The sequence below is a fragment of the Acanthaster planci genome, linkage group LG02 (genome assembly GCF_054643075.1).
Source record: "Acanthaster planci isolate LZ-2023a linkage group LG02, COTS_SCS, whole genome shotgun sequence".
In the NCBI taxonomy this organism is placed as follows: domain Eukaryota; kingdom Metazoa; phylum Echinodermata; class Asteroidea; order Valvatida; family Acanthasteridae; genus Acanthaster; species Acanthaster planci.
In genome coordinates, this window is record NC_141778.1 from 6,015,749 (window position 1) to 6,034,762 (window position 19,014).

Sequence of the window (19,014 nt, forward strand, 5' to 3'; positions counted from 1 at the left end):
GAAATTCAAACCTCAAATCCCACGCTCGCATGTCAAGTCACGCGATGTCGTGACACACCGGCAATCTTGTTGGTTTTTTTATTCTCCGTATTGTGAGGTTAGGAAAAAGACGTCATCGTTGCTGTACTACTTTAAGAATGCACATGGAATCTTGACCTGATTGGACTTTCACTTCTTCCCAAATCGTCATCTCACTGTAGTTGTATACGAATAAAAGGGTAGTTTGTGCTGACCCTTTCTAAAATGTACTCATACAAGCTTGATTTTCAGACATCTGTCTCATGGCATATTAATATTCAACTGACAGTTTACACAATAGTGAGGACTTGGTGTCTGGAAGGGTCTGCGAAGTGCAGTTTTTACATTATAACCCCTTACGAATGCACCCTTGTGTCTCTGCTATTTTGATCTTTGTTTCGCTATGTTAACGGGAATGCTGGTGCCTTTTTGTTTTAAGCTAATGCAAATTTCTGTATTCATGAACAATACTGTATTTGTATTCAGGGATAAAAGTTTCAAAAATACATTGACGTGAACACACACACACCCACAAAAAATATGCTGGACTTGTTCTATTTTGCTGTTCTGAATTTATCCTTTCCATTCATTATTGTGTATGTATGTGGAAATAAAAGCCAAAGAGTAATCCTTTCAAAGAAATATTTTCAATGAGCAAATTATGAGTTAACAATGAGACAGAAATAAGCCCCCTCTGAATGACATCACAGCAGCAGCACTCTCAGCTGTTCTTGAAAAGACTAGTGTGCAAATTTATAAATACTCAAAGAGACGCAACTTTAATGCTCTTGAACCAAAGGGAGGTGTCAGATAAATTTCATGCATTGAAAAGTGTATCTCAGAAAAATGTCATCAAAGTGGACCCTTTCAAGAAAATTTACAAAGATACGAGGATGGTCAAAATACGAAGAAAAAAGATTTTAATTATTTGGCCATCCTGTTAATTTGAATTGATTACAAATGTGCTATGCCGGGAAGAGCGTTGGAAGTAAACGAAGGTAATCGCACATCTGGAACTGCTGTCCATGTCCTTGTCTGTGTCTTTTGCTACTTCAGCTCCAGTGACTTCTGGAGCCCAAGTTACGAATCCGAGTCACGAGTCGCAGGACAAATTAAGTAAATTAATATGTCGCATTATTATGGATTGTCAGACTCCATGATTCTATCGGAAAAATGCATATAAACAAGAAAGCATTACATCTTAACGTAAGGGTCATTTGGAGGGCAATCATAATCTCGAAACCATTTGGAGCAGGGCCCATTTACTAATCACCTAATAGGAAAGTATGGCCATCTACTCATTATCATGATTCGAGGTGGTTACGACGAAAAAGTACAGAGGTAGGATTTTCATCTAGGAACAAATTTCAGCATGTATAAGATCCGACATTAAAAATCAAATTACTCAGGGAAAAAACCCTGCCAGGAATATTTTCTTCCCCAAAGGCGACCCGTTGTTCCCTACATTGGCAAAGTTCCGGGAGCATCTAAGCTGACAACCGATGATGCTAATTTCCATTTGTTCATCAACAGTCATAGCGAAGACAGTCTTGTACATGTACATGTAATTAGTTTGCGCCCTATACCAGCATGCGGTGTAGAGATAGCCGTGCTGCTGTGTGGCTGATTCTTTATATTCGCTGGTTGTTGTCTCTTCACACTTCATATTACTTGCAAAGTGTGACTGGCAGCGATGGAAATACAGTCTGTAAGTAGCCAGCGTTTCCTGCTAGTGTCTATAGGCAGTAGTTGACGCCCACTTCACATCACATTATGAATGATGCATCATATAGTAAGTGTAAAATTGGGGCTTTTTCCCGCATCATATCGGAACATCCGTGCAGCAGACTTACGAAGCTTACAAAGGGCAAGTGCGTCGTAATTCGTGGGCTGGGGAAAATTGTGTCGTTTCTGAGGACAATGGAATGATTGGTAGATTTGACTCGAAGAGAGCCCTCCCGTCGGGAAGACTGGGTCACGCTGGTAGTGTGTGAATGTATTGAATAAGAAATGAAAGAGAGTTATTTGTCAGGTCACGAGCTTGAATCTGACAACATAGGGTGTTCGGCCTATCTACCACTTGTTCTCACGAGCTTCTTTCACCAACCATTCGGCAATGGGTAGTTTTATTTTGTTTGTTTTTTGTTGTTGTCTTTTTAACCACATGTTCACGAGACCGTGTTAACTTAATGATCAGCAGCAAAGTTTGTGGACGCGTTCTATTCAAGGCTTAAGTCCGATTTGAAATTCATAATTCCTCAGTGGTTGCAACTTTGGTTATAACATGGAGGTAGGAAACATGGTTATAATAAGCTAGTTCAGTATTTTTAAAGCTCAAGGTCTTTCGGGAGCAAAGTGCGCGCATGAGTCAGCGCATGGCTGCGCTGATTGGACAGGCTGTTGCGCACGCGTTGCTGTTCCTGTTTGAACGTTTAGATGCACGTCCCGCACAAAATGTACATCTTCCCAAAACACTCGAATAAAAGGACAAACGATCAATCACCTCAGGTAAATCTCTAAAAAATAAGTGTAATCGGTCATCATAAACCAAGCATGAAAAAATCCCAGCTGCATAGCCTTGCACTTTCCAAAAATGTCAATTTCATATCCACGAATGTTACTTCAATGCATAATTTTAAACCTTCCAAAAAAGTTGCAGTTTCTTACGTTTTGATCCAACGTGAACTTGTTTCACGCATTGGACGTCCGTGCGAAATACCCGGGAGTGAAAGACAACACGCACGAAGCAATGACGTCAGCAAGAGTCAACACTTTTTCGCGTTCACATAGAACGTGCAACTAAACCTCTCTGTATTCTCCTGCTCGTCACGTACGCATAAATCTACGTCGCGCGTAAAGACATCGATTACGATTCTAATTTAAATCTCCCAAATAGCGGGACATTTAAACCTCACAATACCAGGGGTTGAGATTGCGCAAGGCATGGTGGGAACCAACGTGCCGTGGTAAGATTGCACCCATGGGAACGAGGTTGGGTGGCGGCGGCCATTGATCTCCGTCGTGATCCTGGAGATCGGCAAACTGGTCCACTTTGCTAGTTCTGGGCATGTGAGCACATTTTGCTAATTCTACGCGCATACGCGCACAGTTTTGGGCATGCGCTGAAGTTCGGATCTCGCGCACAACTGTGGGAAAAGGACCAGCTGTCTGCTCCCACTGAACGTCTCAAAGTCTCTCATTCGTCGGTCTCGTATCATAGGTCATACAAATAAAGATGCGGTTGGCTGTTTTTGACCTTTTAAATTCCGCGATACTGGGTTCCGTGTTTTGGCTTCTGAAATAACACCATCATTTTTATGTGATGGCACATCAATAGCATATTAGGGACCCATGTTTAATTTTTTTTTTGTTTATTTATTTCATTGTTGGGGTATTGGTGGGATTAAATTTTGTTCAAAATCACACCTTGTTCTTCTAAATACTGTTGTTACCAAATTACGCTTTTTGCACAATATCTAGATAGTACTCGATCACAGCTGGTTGATTTCACCATAAGAAGTAACCCGCCCAAAAACAAACCAAACCAAACACCCCAACAAACAAAAAATAAAACAAAAACACTGACAAAAATCAACTCAACTACATGTAGTAAATGTCCCCGTCACCGGAGTACAGACTGCAGTGGTTTGCTCAGTTTATTAGAGGTAGTCCCTACGTTGCACATTGGAACACTGGGTCTCCCCCTATTATTGCAGCCACCCGCCCAGTTTGATAACAGTCGGGCACAATGTCACAGTCTGCTTTGCAGGGGGTGAATGTTTTACTTGCATGTGCCGAGAATTTGATCACGTCAACTGTTGTGAATATTAATGGTTGGAACTCGCGTAGATCGACAGGCATAACGGGAAACGGAAGGTCGTTGATCACCAGCTGAGCGTTGAAGTGCCAGGAAATAAAGCGGTGATTACTGGACGTGAACCAACAAAAAGCCGGTCCACAGTCCGACAGGGGCAGAGGGCTCAACAGCTCTACTTCCGTCGAGTCCATCTTGGAGTACACTACGGACGTGTTCAACTACCTGATAAATTGCCCAGCTATGCGTGGATTTCAGGCCGACTGCTGAGAGTGAGCGAGACAACTTCCACACCTGTAATGCGATTTAAACCGAACGTTAAGCAGAGAGTGAACTGAGACCTTTCGTGTGAACGTGGGAGGATTTTGTTTCGCCCATAGCAGTATAAAAACTGTGTTCGATTTTTGTGTGATAGTGTTTTTCGCTCCGGGAAACCTAACCGAAAACACTGCACGACTGCCTTCCAATGAGGATCCCAGCAGCAGCTAGCAAATCCGGTCTGTCGGAGAAGTGATTTCTGGTTCCACGTGAGAAGTTTTCATCAATTGTCAAATCATCCTGTGGTGCGTTCATTTCTGCAGCTCTCTGTTGGTGTGTTTTGCGAAAGAAGTGGCCAGTTTGGGGACAGTGTACCTACTCACGACCTTTGGTTTTAAAGTTAACATACTGGCCCAACATGTCGAATGTGGTAGCCTCGCCTAATTCGGAATGTTGCTGTCATTTCGTCTGGTTGTCTGTTATAAATGAAATTTGATAAGTTCAAACTATGTTAAAAATGGATATTATGAAATAAAAACAGTGTCGTTTGGACTCAAGATACGCACCAGACCAGGCTAAAGCGTAGCATTAGATCTGTTATAGGTCTCCTAAGTTTAGTAAATGTGCATCTGTGTCTCTTTTTCTGTTATTAGTTAATTGATCACCGTTCAACTGCTGTCATATAGATATATCAACCATCGAATAAAAACAAGTCGGCCTGCGTGCACTCGGACTTTGGTGACACGCAATAGCCAACCGGACTACGGGAATGTAATCTTTTTCCTGACGTTTTGCATATTGAAAAAAAGGAACTGAAAATTGGATATCTATGAGGATTTCCCATTCAAGGTTGCTCGTCCAGCGCCGGAAATGGATGGCACTACCGGTGGACAATTCCCTGTGCACCGCCGGCGGTCGCTTAATTGCGACGGGGCTCGGACGGAAAATCCATACCAGTGACGATCTCAAGTAAGATCTCAAGTACGAATGTTGTCATACTGAAGTTTACGAAACGACTGCCCAAGAGGAGGACAGTAGCTTCATCAGCATATTTCACCATTAAAACCGAAGGTAAGTGTCGGCTATCACTTCGTTCGATTTATACACTGTAAAATGTGTTGTGTTCAAAATTGGCTTGGATTGTGTCCCTCTCAATATTGTTTTCCGTATAAGCTATGTCATTTTAAGAGCCCAAGCACCTACCCAAAGGCGGATCTAGGGCACCCCCCCCGTTCGGTCGCGCACTAAATGAGCTACCAGTGAAATGACGAAAATTAGTATAAAAAAAATCGTGGACGAGAATTGCGCCGTCTATTCATCAATAGTAGAATTTTCTTTTCATCAGGGAACGGTGCATGATGCTTTCGGACCCCCTTAGCACGGCATCCCATCAGTACGCCCATCAACACCCCCTCGTTTTCTAAAAGACAGATCCCCCTCTGCTATCTCACTATCTCCAGTTAAAGCTCTGTGCAGTGATGAGCTATAGGAAAATAAAAGAATCAAGCAAACTGGACTTTTACTTTGTTTATTTGTACTAAGAGGAGTACATGTCTGTGGGTGGCGGTAGTAGTGGTGGAGACTTCACTTCTCTCTTGGCTTGATCACGTTGGAGTCAGAGTCTTAATAATAAATTTTGTTCTCAAATCGTCTTGATCTCAGAAATATTTTGGAGGTCATTTTTCCCTCTAACCGCAGATCTCCGTCATTGCGAATTGCGGCTTGCTCTAGCCAGTAAGCATCCCCTTTATTAGAAGGCCAGATTAGTCCCCATGATATGAGAAACAGTCTCCGCAATGATCCGACAAACAGCGCAAGTACGACGGGAAATTTTCCGTTTGCTCTGAAAAACTATTGCAGTGTTTTCACATGATAAACCCACTGTTAACACTGTGAAGGCCTCAACTAGGCCTACAGGGGTGTTAGGTAAATTGCTGATAAAAAGCAAAAGGTGCCGTTAACCCGTCGCATGTCTTGAAGTTGTTCAGTAGCTCATCATCGCCTCCCTGCTAAGGCAGTCTGTCATAACATGGAGGAAGGAATGGTCATATGTTCGTAATCCCGTCTGACCTCCTCGTCCTTGAGGCTGTTTTTCCACACACGCGATTACAGGTGGAAGCCAATCAGAATTCAGACTCTAGTCAGACCACATACACGCGATTACAGGTGGAAGCCAATCAGAATTCAGACTCTAGTCAGACCACATACTGCGGTAGGTATTCGTCCGCAGTGTGCTCGATGCGAAAATAAGTCCTTAACTTTTGAAGTGACGGAGCTTTATCGCTGCATATTGAAACCAACACCGTCAATGCCCACACGAGGTCAATTGTCAGTTTTACGCTCGAGTTTCAAACAAAACAAAACAATGACAGCCACAATGCCAACACAAAAACCCAGACGAGATTTGAACAGGTATATTGGGATGTATAAATATCAATGCACTGTCACAGAAACGACACCCCAAAATGACAAACTACAGCGATCTCATATATCCCTTTAAACACAGTAGAAGGAAATGTGTCATTCTTTTGATCAAAATGCATGTCTGAATCTTTGAGCCACAGTTGAAATTTCGGCACAGGCTTGATACCCTTGCATCCACATAGGGCCTATATCGCAGTCAATGTTTGCATTAAAACAAGGACATTTTTCGTCTGTAATGTACCTGCATGCCAGTAAAGGGGAGAAACCACTATAGGGTAAGCATCTACCAGACGCAAAAATTACTCTTTTATAAAAAAAGTAATACCTCTTTGTTATATATGTATAAAAAGACTTCCCTTCTCAAGACATAACCCTTTCTTCCCATGGCCAGATTTTTAACAAAAGTGCCACAATGCCAGAAACGAGATTGTACAACGACTACCTGGTTAGCGTAGCCCCGCCACAGCCGAACGCAGTGGAAGACGGGGCGGTGTACTCGCGGAGTCCGCTAGCTAACGGCACCCCGTGGATACCTAGCCACAAAACCCTGGTCGTGTCGCTACGGCAACACAATCCCATTAAGCCAGTCGTGTGCGCTGCTTTCTTGAGCGTCTTGGCGGTGGTTGCCGTCGTACTGATCTTCAATGGTAAGCTTATTGACATTTTCTGATTGGGTTGTGATGTTCATAATCGTGCTGGTGCATTATGTTCTGTGCGCTGATGTAGTTTGGTTAGGGGGGTATTTTTGGACAGCTCTGCAGCTGAGAGTGTCATTCCTGCCCGATTAAACATCATACAGCAGTGTAAATTGCATTGCACATGCACATTATTAACGTCAAAATAATCGACTGGTAATTACGATCAAATCTTTGGAGAAATAGAATTACCTAACAAAAAGGGGTTCCGTTATTTTGTTACTGAGGGGACGTGGCTGAAATGTTGAAGTCAGAGTTTAATGATCTTAAAGACTGAATCCAGATTATCAGTATTATGTGATGTTAAATTAAGGAAAGAAAGTTTGTACCTTTTAAACTGAACACTTTCTTCATCTACATTACAGTCACACATGTAAGATGTATATCCTTGTATTTCCCATGTTTTTATCGAAAACTCTCCTAGAGATGACGCGATTGTACAACGAATTATTGATTAAGTTATTGTGTTTATGTGGAACGATGCATTAAACTAACCACATTTACAAGTGGACGGAATTTCCTCGAAATTTATAAACCTAAATCATATACAGGAGCGGATCCAGGATTTTCCCGAAGGGGGGGGGGGCGTGATCTCGGATATCCCAAAGGGGGGGGGGTAACGAAAGCAGCAATGGTAGCCGCGACCGCGTAGCGCGAAGCCACAAGGAGTAGAGTCCTGGGCATTGTTGTGTTCTAGGCGTTCTGTGGTACAGTATCAGGCAGTATGACCCCTCTGTTTTTCCTTCGCCCTCTTTTTCTGTTTTTTTATTGATTTATTTTTTCTTTGGTGAAAACAAAGGGGGAGGGGCGTGCGCTTCCTACGCCCCCTGGATCCGCCCCTAATATATTGAAGAAATGATGTACCACATCCAAACATCTAATATCTCTCTCGTTTTATAACCCAAGAGCAGCGGGGAAATTTATACGTATGTGTTTAGGCCTCCGATTATTCCATTTTGCAACCAAAGTATTTGCTCCGATACCGGGAAAACAAAATGGTGTTGGCTTTCTCTGAAGTCTCTGGATAAAAGTTTCCGTAGCTGTTTGTGCTTTAAACAATGTTAAACATGGTGTGCATATAAAAACTATGTATTTAATATGGGAATGCTTGTAGCACTTTAAGTAGCATTAACATTTTATACCCGCTCATCCCACCCATTCCCTTAGCTTTATTTTCACAGCCGAACAGAAACCAGACCTCCAATATGCAATTTCCAGGTAGGTTTATCGCTTGCATTGTTTTCAAATAAATAACTGAATGACTGTGCATGCTTTTGTTCGGTCAGTGCAACCGCCAATTAGCCGCTGAGTCGGATTTCGCTTGCATAGGCCTGCATTCAAGATTTCACGTGTACAGTCCGCCTTCAGTTAGAATTCCGTGTATTATGTTTACCCATTGGTTTTTTCGTCTGAAATTCAGTGCTACAATCAATTTAAAGGCCAGTACCCTCACAAGCCCCCCTCTAATTTTCCTTACTCCAAATTCAGAGCGCCCGCTGAAATCCTCGACTTCCGAAATATCCTTATAAAGAAGAATTCCATCTCAAGCCTCGGCAGTTCCCATTTCTGGTGGACATCTCTCGACACAAATCCGCGACACAAATCCATGAGCAATTTCCCGACTCTCTCTCCAGGCTTTGAAGTCGTTTTTTCGTGCCTGGGAATCCTTATTCTTTGTTTCAGTAGGCGCGTCACCTACATTATAAGAGTCACTTGTTACCAACGGAGCCTAGGGCAGGCCTTGTCTGCAAATTGACTGGGAGTGGATCAGTGTCATTCAAGGAAATGTCCTCACTTGGTAAACGTGACACTACCTTAAAAAGAAAAAAAAAGTTAATTTGAGCTTGGGAAGTTCTGTTTTCGTGTGTGAAATCATGCTGATGTAAAGTAATCGAGTTACCTTGAAACAGTTTCCAGAGAAGGATGATGGATGACTCAAAAGATTTTTCCGGTTCCTAATGGAAAAATGCCCTTCTGCATGTTCTGCGCCTGATAAACGGCATCAGTTGTAATCATTAGGTTCAAGAACTTCCTGAACAAAATTTAAACTACTTCTTTTGTGGCACCAATGCCTCTTTGACCAGGTAATTTCAAACATTATTTATCTCTTTTGACAGGCCTTTGGCTTTCTTTTTAAAATAATACTCATCTTTAAACCGGGGCATGTGATTTTGTGTTGGAAAGGAAGTTAACTTCCACAGCAGTTTATTTCACTTACATCATCAAGCTGCTAAACATTTGGTTCATAAAGCTTATCTGGGAACTGCAACGTACTGTGCTCGTTTTTGTTTTAGTGAGTCTTTAAACTTCCACTTCACTAGGAACTGGCGCGACATGCGTTATTTGAAAATTTAAACCCCATAGGGCAACGGTTGACGAAATATACCATCATAGTTTCTCTACTGTCTAAAATCCGTCGGTGAGTGACAGACTTGGAATTCACCAGTTAACTGAAACATCAACGGCACAGGTAAATGCCCAGTGTTCCACTGATTCCTAACAACTTTCAACCTCCTGTATCAAAAGTTTAGGTATAGTGTCCTGATTTTTCTCTGTTCCACTCGTCCTAAGAGTCCAACTTCCCAGTCACCACTGAGGGGGTACAACCCCTCCAGTGCGGCACCAGACCCGCATTTTCGGCCAAGCGGAGGAAGCGGATTGTGAACGGTGTGCTTTCCTCAGACGGCCAATGGCCGTGGCAGGTAGCCGTGGAGTACAGGGGCCGGTACAGATGCGGCGGAGTGGTGATCACTACCGACTGGGTCATGACCGCAGCACATTGTATGTTAGTATACCACCATTTTTTCTGCGCCGGTAGACCTGTTGTGAGGAGACTGGGCAGAGATGTAGCCCGGATTATCAGAGGAGGGATTTAAATTGCAGTGGCTTGGGGCTACTGGCATCCATATCCCCAAAGTACGGGGTCCTGGGGCATGCCACCTGAGAACATTTTTAAAATGTAGCAAATCCTGCAATATGAGGCATTTCACTTAGCATCATACATGTATTCAGTTATTAATAATGTAGCTTTTCTAAGACCAAAATTGCCTGAGGTAATAAACCAATTACTTAATCATAAAGTTACACAGCTATCATTTGTTTAAAGCAAACGTTGATACAGAAATACCAATAACTCCTACAAAATATCTCTAAAAACTGAAATCTAATTGAACGATAGTATTTCTTCTACTTACGAAAGAAAAAATGCTCCTGTTGTATTGAGATCCAGACTTAGTTTCTCATTGATCACCTTGAATTTGGTTGCTTCATCATTACGTCGTGCACTTATTTCTGTCAGTATTTCATACTTAATTGAAAAGGTACTTGGAACACGGTTGGCAGAGACTCAACGCGAGTGAGTTCACAGTCCACGCAGGAAGCACTGTTAGGAACCACACGGTGAAGAACAATGCCAACGTCCAAATCGCAACAGTGCGGACGTTCTACATCCACCCCCGGTATCTGGCCGAGAGGCGAATCGATAACTACGACATTGCGATGTTGAGGTTGGCTCGGCCGCTGGAGTGGGGTAGCGGCTATGTGATGCCGGCCTGCCTCCCCGAGCAAGGGATGAAATTCACCCCGGAGGACGAGTGTTACCTGGCCAGCTGGGGCAGCATTAAACCACAGTGTGAGTTGACAAGTGAAGAAAACAGACACATGATCTTCTTTCTCGAGCTGTCAAGAGTAGGGTTGACAGTTATAGGGGGGAATTGACTTGATATTTAATAACACAGCAATCAATCTAACAAAGCACACTAGTCTCGTACAAACTGATGTTCCATAATTGTTTCACCGTGGGGGGCGTGATCTAATTTAAGGGATTTTGACTCTATAGTTTGGAGAGAATTGAAGTGTCTTGCCCACGGCAGGAACGCACAGAAGAGGATCGCTGTCAGAATTCAAACCAATAGTCGTGTATACTGCTACATAAGAGAGTCCTTGTGACCACACTCTACCTTAAATTTCTATTTTCATCGTCATTACTCCAATACCGCTAAAACAAATATGTATATACATGTATATTTTGTGCAGTGTTTCTTCGAGCAGAGCAGACGCACATTGCCATGCCGCTCCTTTCCAGGGAAGACTGTTATGCCTTTGCCTCCACCATCTCCCCAAGACACACGCTGCAGATCAATGAGCAAAAGCTGTGTGCTGGAATCTTGCCAACTGTTAGTGGACACAGGGCGGGGGCATGCAAGGTGAGTTTAATAGAGGCTGTGAAAATCGGGAGGGGCAAGCCAACAGGTCAAAGACTGGGATGTATTAAAGTGTACACGTTGCATGGGAGGGTTTCACACAAAGGGGCAGACCATAAAGCTTGCTCGCATAAAGGGGTAGGGGTTGGTGCCGTTGCGCTCACCATGCGTACAGAGGGGGACGGGGTCAGTGCATATCGTATGCAAACCGAAAATTTGCCTTTAATGAATCTTCATCATATCAATACACGTTCTCATACAAATAACTATCAGAATCAGCTTTTGTGCGTCGAAATTCAAATAGTATTCTCCACCATCCAAACCACCATTTATCCTCCCGTGCCAACGCCCATTATTAGTAAATCACATCATTACTCATGACACAAAGACCAGCAGCGTCTTCCGGAACTGTGAAATGTGCATACGTATGGGAGGGGGTTGGAGCCACTGCCTACGCCATGCGTAGAGGGAAGAGAGAGGTCTGAAAAGTCGGCATTTCGTGCGTACATGCTTTATGGACGGGCCCTAAGCGTAATGTTGGGGCACAGTTAATAATGTGTGCGACCATCGGTGGTGAGACGATGGTCAGTTTTCAACTTATTATGGGTTTACGAGTATTAAATATTTAAAATTCTCCAACCATTCATAGACAACTGATGAGGGCACCGTTGCCATCATGTCAGTGAGGGGTGGCACTGTCCAGTGTCTATGTGTTTCTGTCTGAATTGTAAACTCCAAATTTGCTCAATAAAAGAAATTTTGGAAAAAGTTTTGCTTGTACAGGTTTTGCCAAAAATAAAAATTAATCACTTAGAGAAAAGGAAATTTTGGACAGCAAAATAATAACAATAAAAAAACCAGCAGTTGCAAATTGACTCTTCCTGAGATAGATGACATCACAGTTTTGCCTTGCCGAATGTGGAAATTTTCATGTTTCAGCATAAACATCCCAAAAATGCACCAGAATGCTTGTTGAAATAGTAAATAGAAATTGAAAATAAGGTTGACCAAAACACCAAGGTGCTTGGGGTTTTTAGGATGTAGTAAAATAACTGCATAATTGCATGTGGACCCTTCAATCCCCACAGTTTGACAGTGGTAGTGGGCTGGTATGTCTGAACAGCAACACAGAGCTTGGTAAGGAGGGAAGTTGGTACATCGTCGGCCTGGTAAGCGGTGGTAAGAAATGTGGTGAAGTCAACTACTATACTAACGTGACTACAATGATGAGCTTCATCCAACCATTGATTAATGGGCATCTACCACCACGTGAGTAGAGCTTGAAAACAGGCCCAATTTTGACTGCTTGTCCAACATTTAGAAAATCAACCCATTTAAAAAAGTAAGAGTTCCTTTCATAAAAGTTAATGGAGATTTGAGAGTGAGGAGTGGACTTCAAGTTTTACCACAATAAAGTTACCAGCAACCTATGTTCATGTGCTTTCCACAAGGTGATATAAATATAATTCAAACCTTTTTCAAGGAAGACAAAAATCATGAACTACTTTAACTCCAGTGGAAGTCCTGAGCCTAACTCTGAAATCCTTCAGAAGGTTTTGCAGGAATTTTCAGGATTCAAGTATGTACAGCCACTGTTCCCTTCAATGGAACACTTTGCCTCTAGAAGGTAGAAAAAAATGTAGAAAGAATTTGCAATTGGCTTTTAGTACAGTGAATTTTAGACAATTCAGGCAAAACAGCGACACCCAAGAGAGCGCCAAATAAGACCAGTGGTCCAAGACTATAACATTGCTGTCACAAATCAATGATCTTACTACAAGCGTGTGCTCTTCTTGTTATTTTTAGAGGCGCAGCTGCTCATTCTGTGACCATTAGCCAGAATGTTTCCAATTCAACTGCAAATTACGTTTAGTCTCATACAAAAGCTAAAAATTGTACCTTATATAACTGCGTGGCTTTCTGCCTTATTTGCAGAATTATTTAGCTGTGATAAAGGTCAAAGATCGATTTGGTCTGATCAGGTGTGTGACGGGCACTTTGACTGTGATGATCAGAGTGATGAGCAACAATGTGGTAAGTGTAAAAAAAGGAGACTCACTAAATGGCATATTTAATGGACAGAAACAAAATGCTGCATAAAAGGAAATCTAGCTGGTAAAGCTACAGCTTTTCTTATGAGTACTTTGAATAAAAATTACAAGTGGTTACACGCTAAGCCTAATTACATATTCAAGAGATGTACGTAAATTGCAGAAAACAGAAAAGATAAACCAGACTTGCTAACACACTGCTCATGGCTCCATGCATGTTATTTGTAAATTTGTGTTTATTATTGTGAAACTGCAGCGGGGGAGTTTCAGGGACCATTGCATTGCTCTTCCTCGATCGCAACAGCATGTCAAAACCCTAAAATTTAGCTTAACCCCTTAGAGAGGACATAAAATGTTAAATTAAAAAAAGATCCAAATTTTTGAGTCCCCTGAAAAAATTTAGCCCCCCCCCTTCGAAAAAACTTAGTCCTGGATCTTCCCTTGTATCATATCCAGATAAAAAGTTCCACTTCTTCTGCTTGATATTGGAACTGTGGGTCATTATTTTTTCATGCTCTGCTTCATTTTAGAGTGTGCAGAGACTCAGTTTCGCTGTGACAATGGCCTGTGTAAGATGGACTATTACTGTCACTGCAACGGACAAGATGACTGCGGTGATGGCAGTGATGAACGTAACTGCAGTAAGGCCTGGAGAGTCCGTCAAGAAATCAAACTGCTACACTGTGTTCTCGTGTCAGCAAAGAAAAGGCCTTAGTTGTTAACATTTTCAGGAGAAAAACTATTCACACTGACATTTCTCACAACTCTGATTAACTTTGGTACCTGAGGTTCATATGTCTGCTGTTTGAGTGTGCCATCTGAAAAGAAATTGAATTGCTTTTTTGAAAGTCTTTGATAAGCCATTGGCAATTCCCAAGAGGCACACTGTACAGGGAAGGTGCTCTGATAAATGATTTCTCAGTGCTAAATAATTATCACTGAGAAAAATCAACTTTTTGAAACAGACATGTCTTGCTCTTTATTCTTAGGTTAAAGGCACAGAAATCCTCCCCGTTATAGTGTTTGATGTACGTGCTTGTTGCCATGATCTTATGCTTAGGTTACTTTGACTGTGGGGATGGCAAGCAGATTGCACCTCAGATGATGTGCGATGGAGAGATTGATTGCGATACTCTGAGAGATGAGACTAACTGTGGTAAGCCTCCAGTGCACACTCTGTATTTTGCACAGAAAAATACCCCTTTTTTATCTCAAGAACTGCAGTATTTGCCAAATGTACATTGTAACCAAAACTGAATCTCATATTTGGTGCAAATGTAAATATGAATGTACAGTTAATGTCACCAAAAAGTCAAGGTACAATTTGTCCAGATTGAAATGTGCCCAACTTTCGAAGATTTCCAGTAAGAACATTTGTGCTATAGCATGAAAAAAATAATACTTTCACTTTTATTCTAAGCATGAACTGTTATTGGCTGTAAGCACGTATCACAAAGACATGCCTTTCATTTCCTCTATCACACAGATTGAACGTAAAAATGTATCAAGTGTTCTGTTTGTTTGAATGTCAACAGAGTGTAGTCCTAGTCAGTTCCGCTGTGATAACTCCATCTGTGTGCCTGGTTTCTGGAGGTGTGATGGTATTGATGACTGCCTGGATGCCAGTGATGAGCTGAACTGCAGTATGTGATGTTTTTCCTTATCCAATCACATGCTGGGAATATCCTGGATACAGGATATCCTAGGATATGGTTAAACACCTTACAGTCCTGTACCTCATGAGAAACCTTGTGAAAAGTAAAACGGCTTCAGATATCATATCCGGTATATGTTAAGGGGGTCCATATTTTGACTTTTTAAGAATGTGATTTGATGCCTTTTGTTATGTTAATGCAAATAGCCACACTCATAGAAAAGCTGTGATGTCAACCAAGGAGGAAAATGTCAAATTTTGCAGGATTTGTGCAAAAAATACTGCAGAAATAGGTGTAGTTTACAATTTACTGCCCTTAATTTCCTTTACTTTATGTTAAAGTATTTGGTAATCATCAGCCAGTGAACAAGCCTTACTCATAAAAATGTTTTCATCAAAAGTACAGAAACTGGACAGTGTTTTTTCCCTGACAGACATAGCAACAGCACCCTCAGTTGGCCCGAAAAAGCTGGGACCATTTTAATGATACAGTGCATGTTTCAATACTTTTAACCCACAAAGGATGCTGGGTACTGTGTGGTATTCATATACTGAATAACAGAATGTAGTTCTCACACACTGAAGACGAATACCGTACATAAAGATGCAAAGAAGTGTGCCTGCACAAAACCTTCGCTACAGGGACCTGCGAAGTAAAGTTAGACAACTTTCACATCTGTATCTGGTGAATCATGGGTAACATATTCCAATCCTGTATTCTGGATATCTCACAGTAACACAACGCACTATCCTGGTATCCCATGTCTCCTACACATAGTGTGGAGGTGAATGTCCAATTTAAGTAACATGGTGCTAGGTACATATAACATGTATTTCCAGGGCAGATTGGGACACACAGCAAACTAATGTAGCACATAATTAAGAGGCAGTTTAGACAGATCACCAATCTGCATTTGTTTGACACCTTATACTCTCTGTGACATTTCATTTAAAGTTTTTTGTTCATGTGGCAATCACAAATTAATCAAGCTATCACCCATTGTTTATGCTGGCCTTGTATTTCTCGTTAACTGCCCCTCCTAAAGGACCAATCTGCTAAGCCCTGCCCACTACACAAGTGGGCAACAGTACTTTATGCCTCTCCTGTGCCAAACTACACATTCCAGCTTGTCACAAGTGCAGCCACATCTGTCTTTTGTCGGACATTTCATCAAACAGTTTGGTAGTGTCATGTTCTTATAAACAAAAAGTTTCCACCCAACCAATTTTTGAGTAACATACCCCAGACAGCATAATGATACAGGAGCCTTTCTGCTTCAATTGTTTTTATCTCTTTGCTGGGACTATACCGTGATTCCTATAACAGACTGCACTGCAGACCAGATGGATTGTGGGAATTCCCGCTGTGTACCTCATAACCGCATGTGTGACTTAACAGATGACTGCGGGAACTTCAGAGATGAGGCAAACTGCAGTGAGTACCACTTTGAATTTTAACCCAGTGACATTTCTTTTCCAGGGTGTCAAGCCCATTCAAACACTTCAGCTGTAGACTTTTCTCTTGGTTCCTCACAATATTAACTCTTTGCCTAGAAGTGGTGAGCAAACAATGGCTGGCTTTCCACCTTTCAAATACTAAGTACGATTTGAAACTTTGCATGGTGAAAGCTAGACTGAAAATTTGCAGGTACACAACGTGGAATTGATCAAGTCTGTGAGAGTGGTGGTTCTGACCAGAACCAGTGAGTGTGAACTCATGAGGACGACCAGATCTGAGCATTCTGGTAGAAACGTCAAGTACACACTTGCCGATTCTTCTAAGAGCCACCACTCTCATAGAAGAGATTCTACATGGTGTACCCGCAAACTATCTCTCAGTATTCAAATTCTAAATAATTAAAATGCTTAATAGGCACAATTACATGTACTACTAGTATTATGCCAAATAGATATATATGTACATGTACGTATTCATGTCCCCTTTTAAACACTATTGAAGCAGATGTGTATTTGGCAGAAGCTAATGACAGGTAGGAGTGAACTTTCTTCCTATTTGAGACTAAAAAATGGAACTTTTTAATCCTTGGCAAGAGTGCAATACAAGTCTATATAATTAAGCAATTACACATGTATAAGTGTACATTTCTTGTTCCTGGTAGCTTGTGTCTCCGATCATTTCCCCTGTGAATCCCTGGGTATATGCCTCCACACCGACCTGCTTTGGACATGTCAGCTGATAATGTATGATGATACCGGTGATGATTCAAGTCAAATTGCATCAGGTTTGAATTGTTTGTTTCAATTTTCTTGGATCAGTATGACAGATGCATCTCATGTACTGACAAGCACCTAAGTGACCCATTAACCCTAACCCTCCTCAATCCTTCACCTGTTGGAGGACTGAGGAGTGTTAGGGTTAATGATACTCTTAAACCCTCCTAGTTTTCTTTCAAAATACTACATGCCTAACAAATAAGGTGTTCCAAACAGTCAAGTTAATCACAGGTACTTTTGCAAGTCCTTCCATAAAGCCAGTCATTAGTAAGCAGGTGAGCGACGACACTAGAATGCTTTCGTCACAGTTCATTTGAATCAATTTCAAAATTCCTATCGTTGACTATAGGACAGGGCTATCTGACCGACAACAGTGACTTGTGTTGAGTGAATAATGGAGGGGGGTTGCTCCACTGAAACCACATAGCCATGGGAGTAATGCAATATAAAGGCATTTATCAGTTACAATTGGCTACTTGAGAACACTTAACCTGATAGCCAACTGATAATAAATGTATCGTTGGACCATTCTGTCGGACACCAACCTGATAAGAATTTTGGAATGGTGCCTTGGCTTAAGACTGGATGACCTGTGATGAATTTGTGACAGACTTCACAATAGGACTACAATATGACACAAATTGTAGGAAACAGCAGTAACGATATGGATGCTATTCAGCTAGGGAGGAAGTTTGCAAAAACATTCTGGTGATGAATCGGGAGTTGTGAGTGCACGTAGGAATGAATGAGTAGCAGCTGTACGTGCACTCAAACTGAGAGGCCAATATGTTTAAATTTTAAAAAACTACAGCTCAATCCCAAGTATATGTAAATCACAAGCTTCTCGCATGACCCATCATACAGTCATCCTTGGAATTCACCTTGCGGTGGGCAAGTGATCAGCTTGACCACAAGACAGCATGGCAGAGGTTTGCTTAAGTTGGACTAACTACTCTTTTATTTATAATTGCCAGCTGTTGTATTTTAATTTGTATCTCCTGTTTTTAATCCTACAGAGGGAAGTTCTGCTGATGAAGGTGCCCCATGAATATCGACATGCTGGTGTTTGTATCTGTTTTGTCATGCACAATATAAGAGTAACTACTAGCTCCTTGAAAATCACACTGCAGCGGCAGGGAGTATCACGGGGAGATTGATGATGCGGCAAGCAGGTGGTCACTGGGTGATTCATGTGTACCGGTATATACATGTACATGGAAACAGTCAGCCATGTTTGTTACATGTTCATGAAACGACAAATGAAGCAAGTTGCACCTTATACTGCAAGAAATGAATTCAAACCTTTGATTACAAAGAGTTTTTCAGTCAGAGAATTTGCAGAAATGTTGCCATCAAGGGGTGCACCCTTTACATCTGACATCTGGTCAATGCAGTCATTGCACCCTCACTGCACAACAAATGTGCAAGGTTTTAAGGCCCCTGAAGTTGCACTGTCTGTATGTAACACAATAAAATTCCACACAGACTTGATGACATACATGCATGAGACGCCACCTAACTGCCAAATGATCTGCTACAGATGGGTAACAGTCACTGGGTGATTCATGTGTACCGGTATATACATGTACATGGAAACAGTCAGCCATGTTTGTTACATGTTCATGAAACGACAAATGAAGCAAGTTGCACCTTATACTGCAAG

At 41.8% G+C, this 19,014-nt stretch overlaps 1 protein-coding gene across 3 annotated transcripts; it reads left to right on the forward strand.

Moving 5' to 3' along the window:
• The first annotated feature begins 1,708 nt into the window (after positions 1–1,708).
• On the forward strand, positions 1,709–18,897 carry LOC110985743 (uncharacterized). Of its 3 annotated transcripts, none has more exons than XM_022246987.2 (15): positions 1,709–1,726; positions 4,744–5,161; positions 6,906–7,161; positions 8,377–8,427; positions 9,781–9,994; positions 10,530–10,840; positions 11,245–11,414; positions 12,500–12,680; positions 13,347–13,445; positions 13,993–14,103; positions 14,523–14,618; positions 14,998–15,105; positions 16,444–16,551; positions 17,237–17,359; positions 18,368–18,897. In XM_022246987.2, exons 3-15 carry the CDS (start codon positions 6,927–6,929, stop codon positions 18,397–18,399), a joined length of 1,839 nt encoding a protein of 612 aa, XP_022102679.2. In that variant the 5' UTR covers positions 1,709–1,726; positions 4,744–5,161; positions 6,906–6,926; the 3' UTR covers positions 18,400–18,897. The 3 variants fall into 3 exon arrangements, with proteins under 3 accessions (XP_022102679.2, XP_086988691.1, XP_086988690.1); XM_087132564.1 differs by lacking the exon at positions 1,709–1,726 and adding an exon at positions 3,612–4,395; XM_087132565.1 differs by lacking the exons at positions 1,709–1,726; positions 8,377–8,427 and adding an exon at positions 3,609–4,395.
• Positions 18,898–19,014: the final 117 nt, after the last annotated feature.

Excerpts from the sequence above, each read along its gene's own strand:
- LOC110985743 (XM_022246987.2), top strand. The coding sequence starts at position 6,927 with ATGCCAGAAACGAGATTGTACAACGACTACCTGGTTAGCGTAGCCCCG. Across the intron at positions 7,162-8,376 it reads CGTCGTACTGATCTTCAATG|CTTTATTTTCACAGCCGAAC; the intron begins GTAAGCTTATTG and ends CCATTCCCTTAG. Across the intron at positions 15,106-16,443 it reads CAGTGATGAGCTGAACTGCA|ACTGCACTGCAGACCAGATG; the intron begins GTATGTGATGTT and ends TTCCTATAACAG.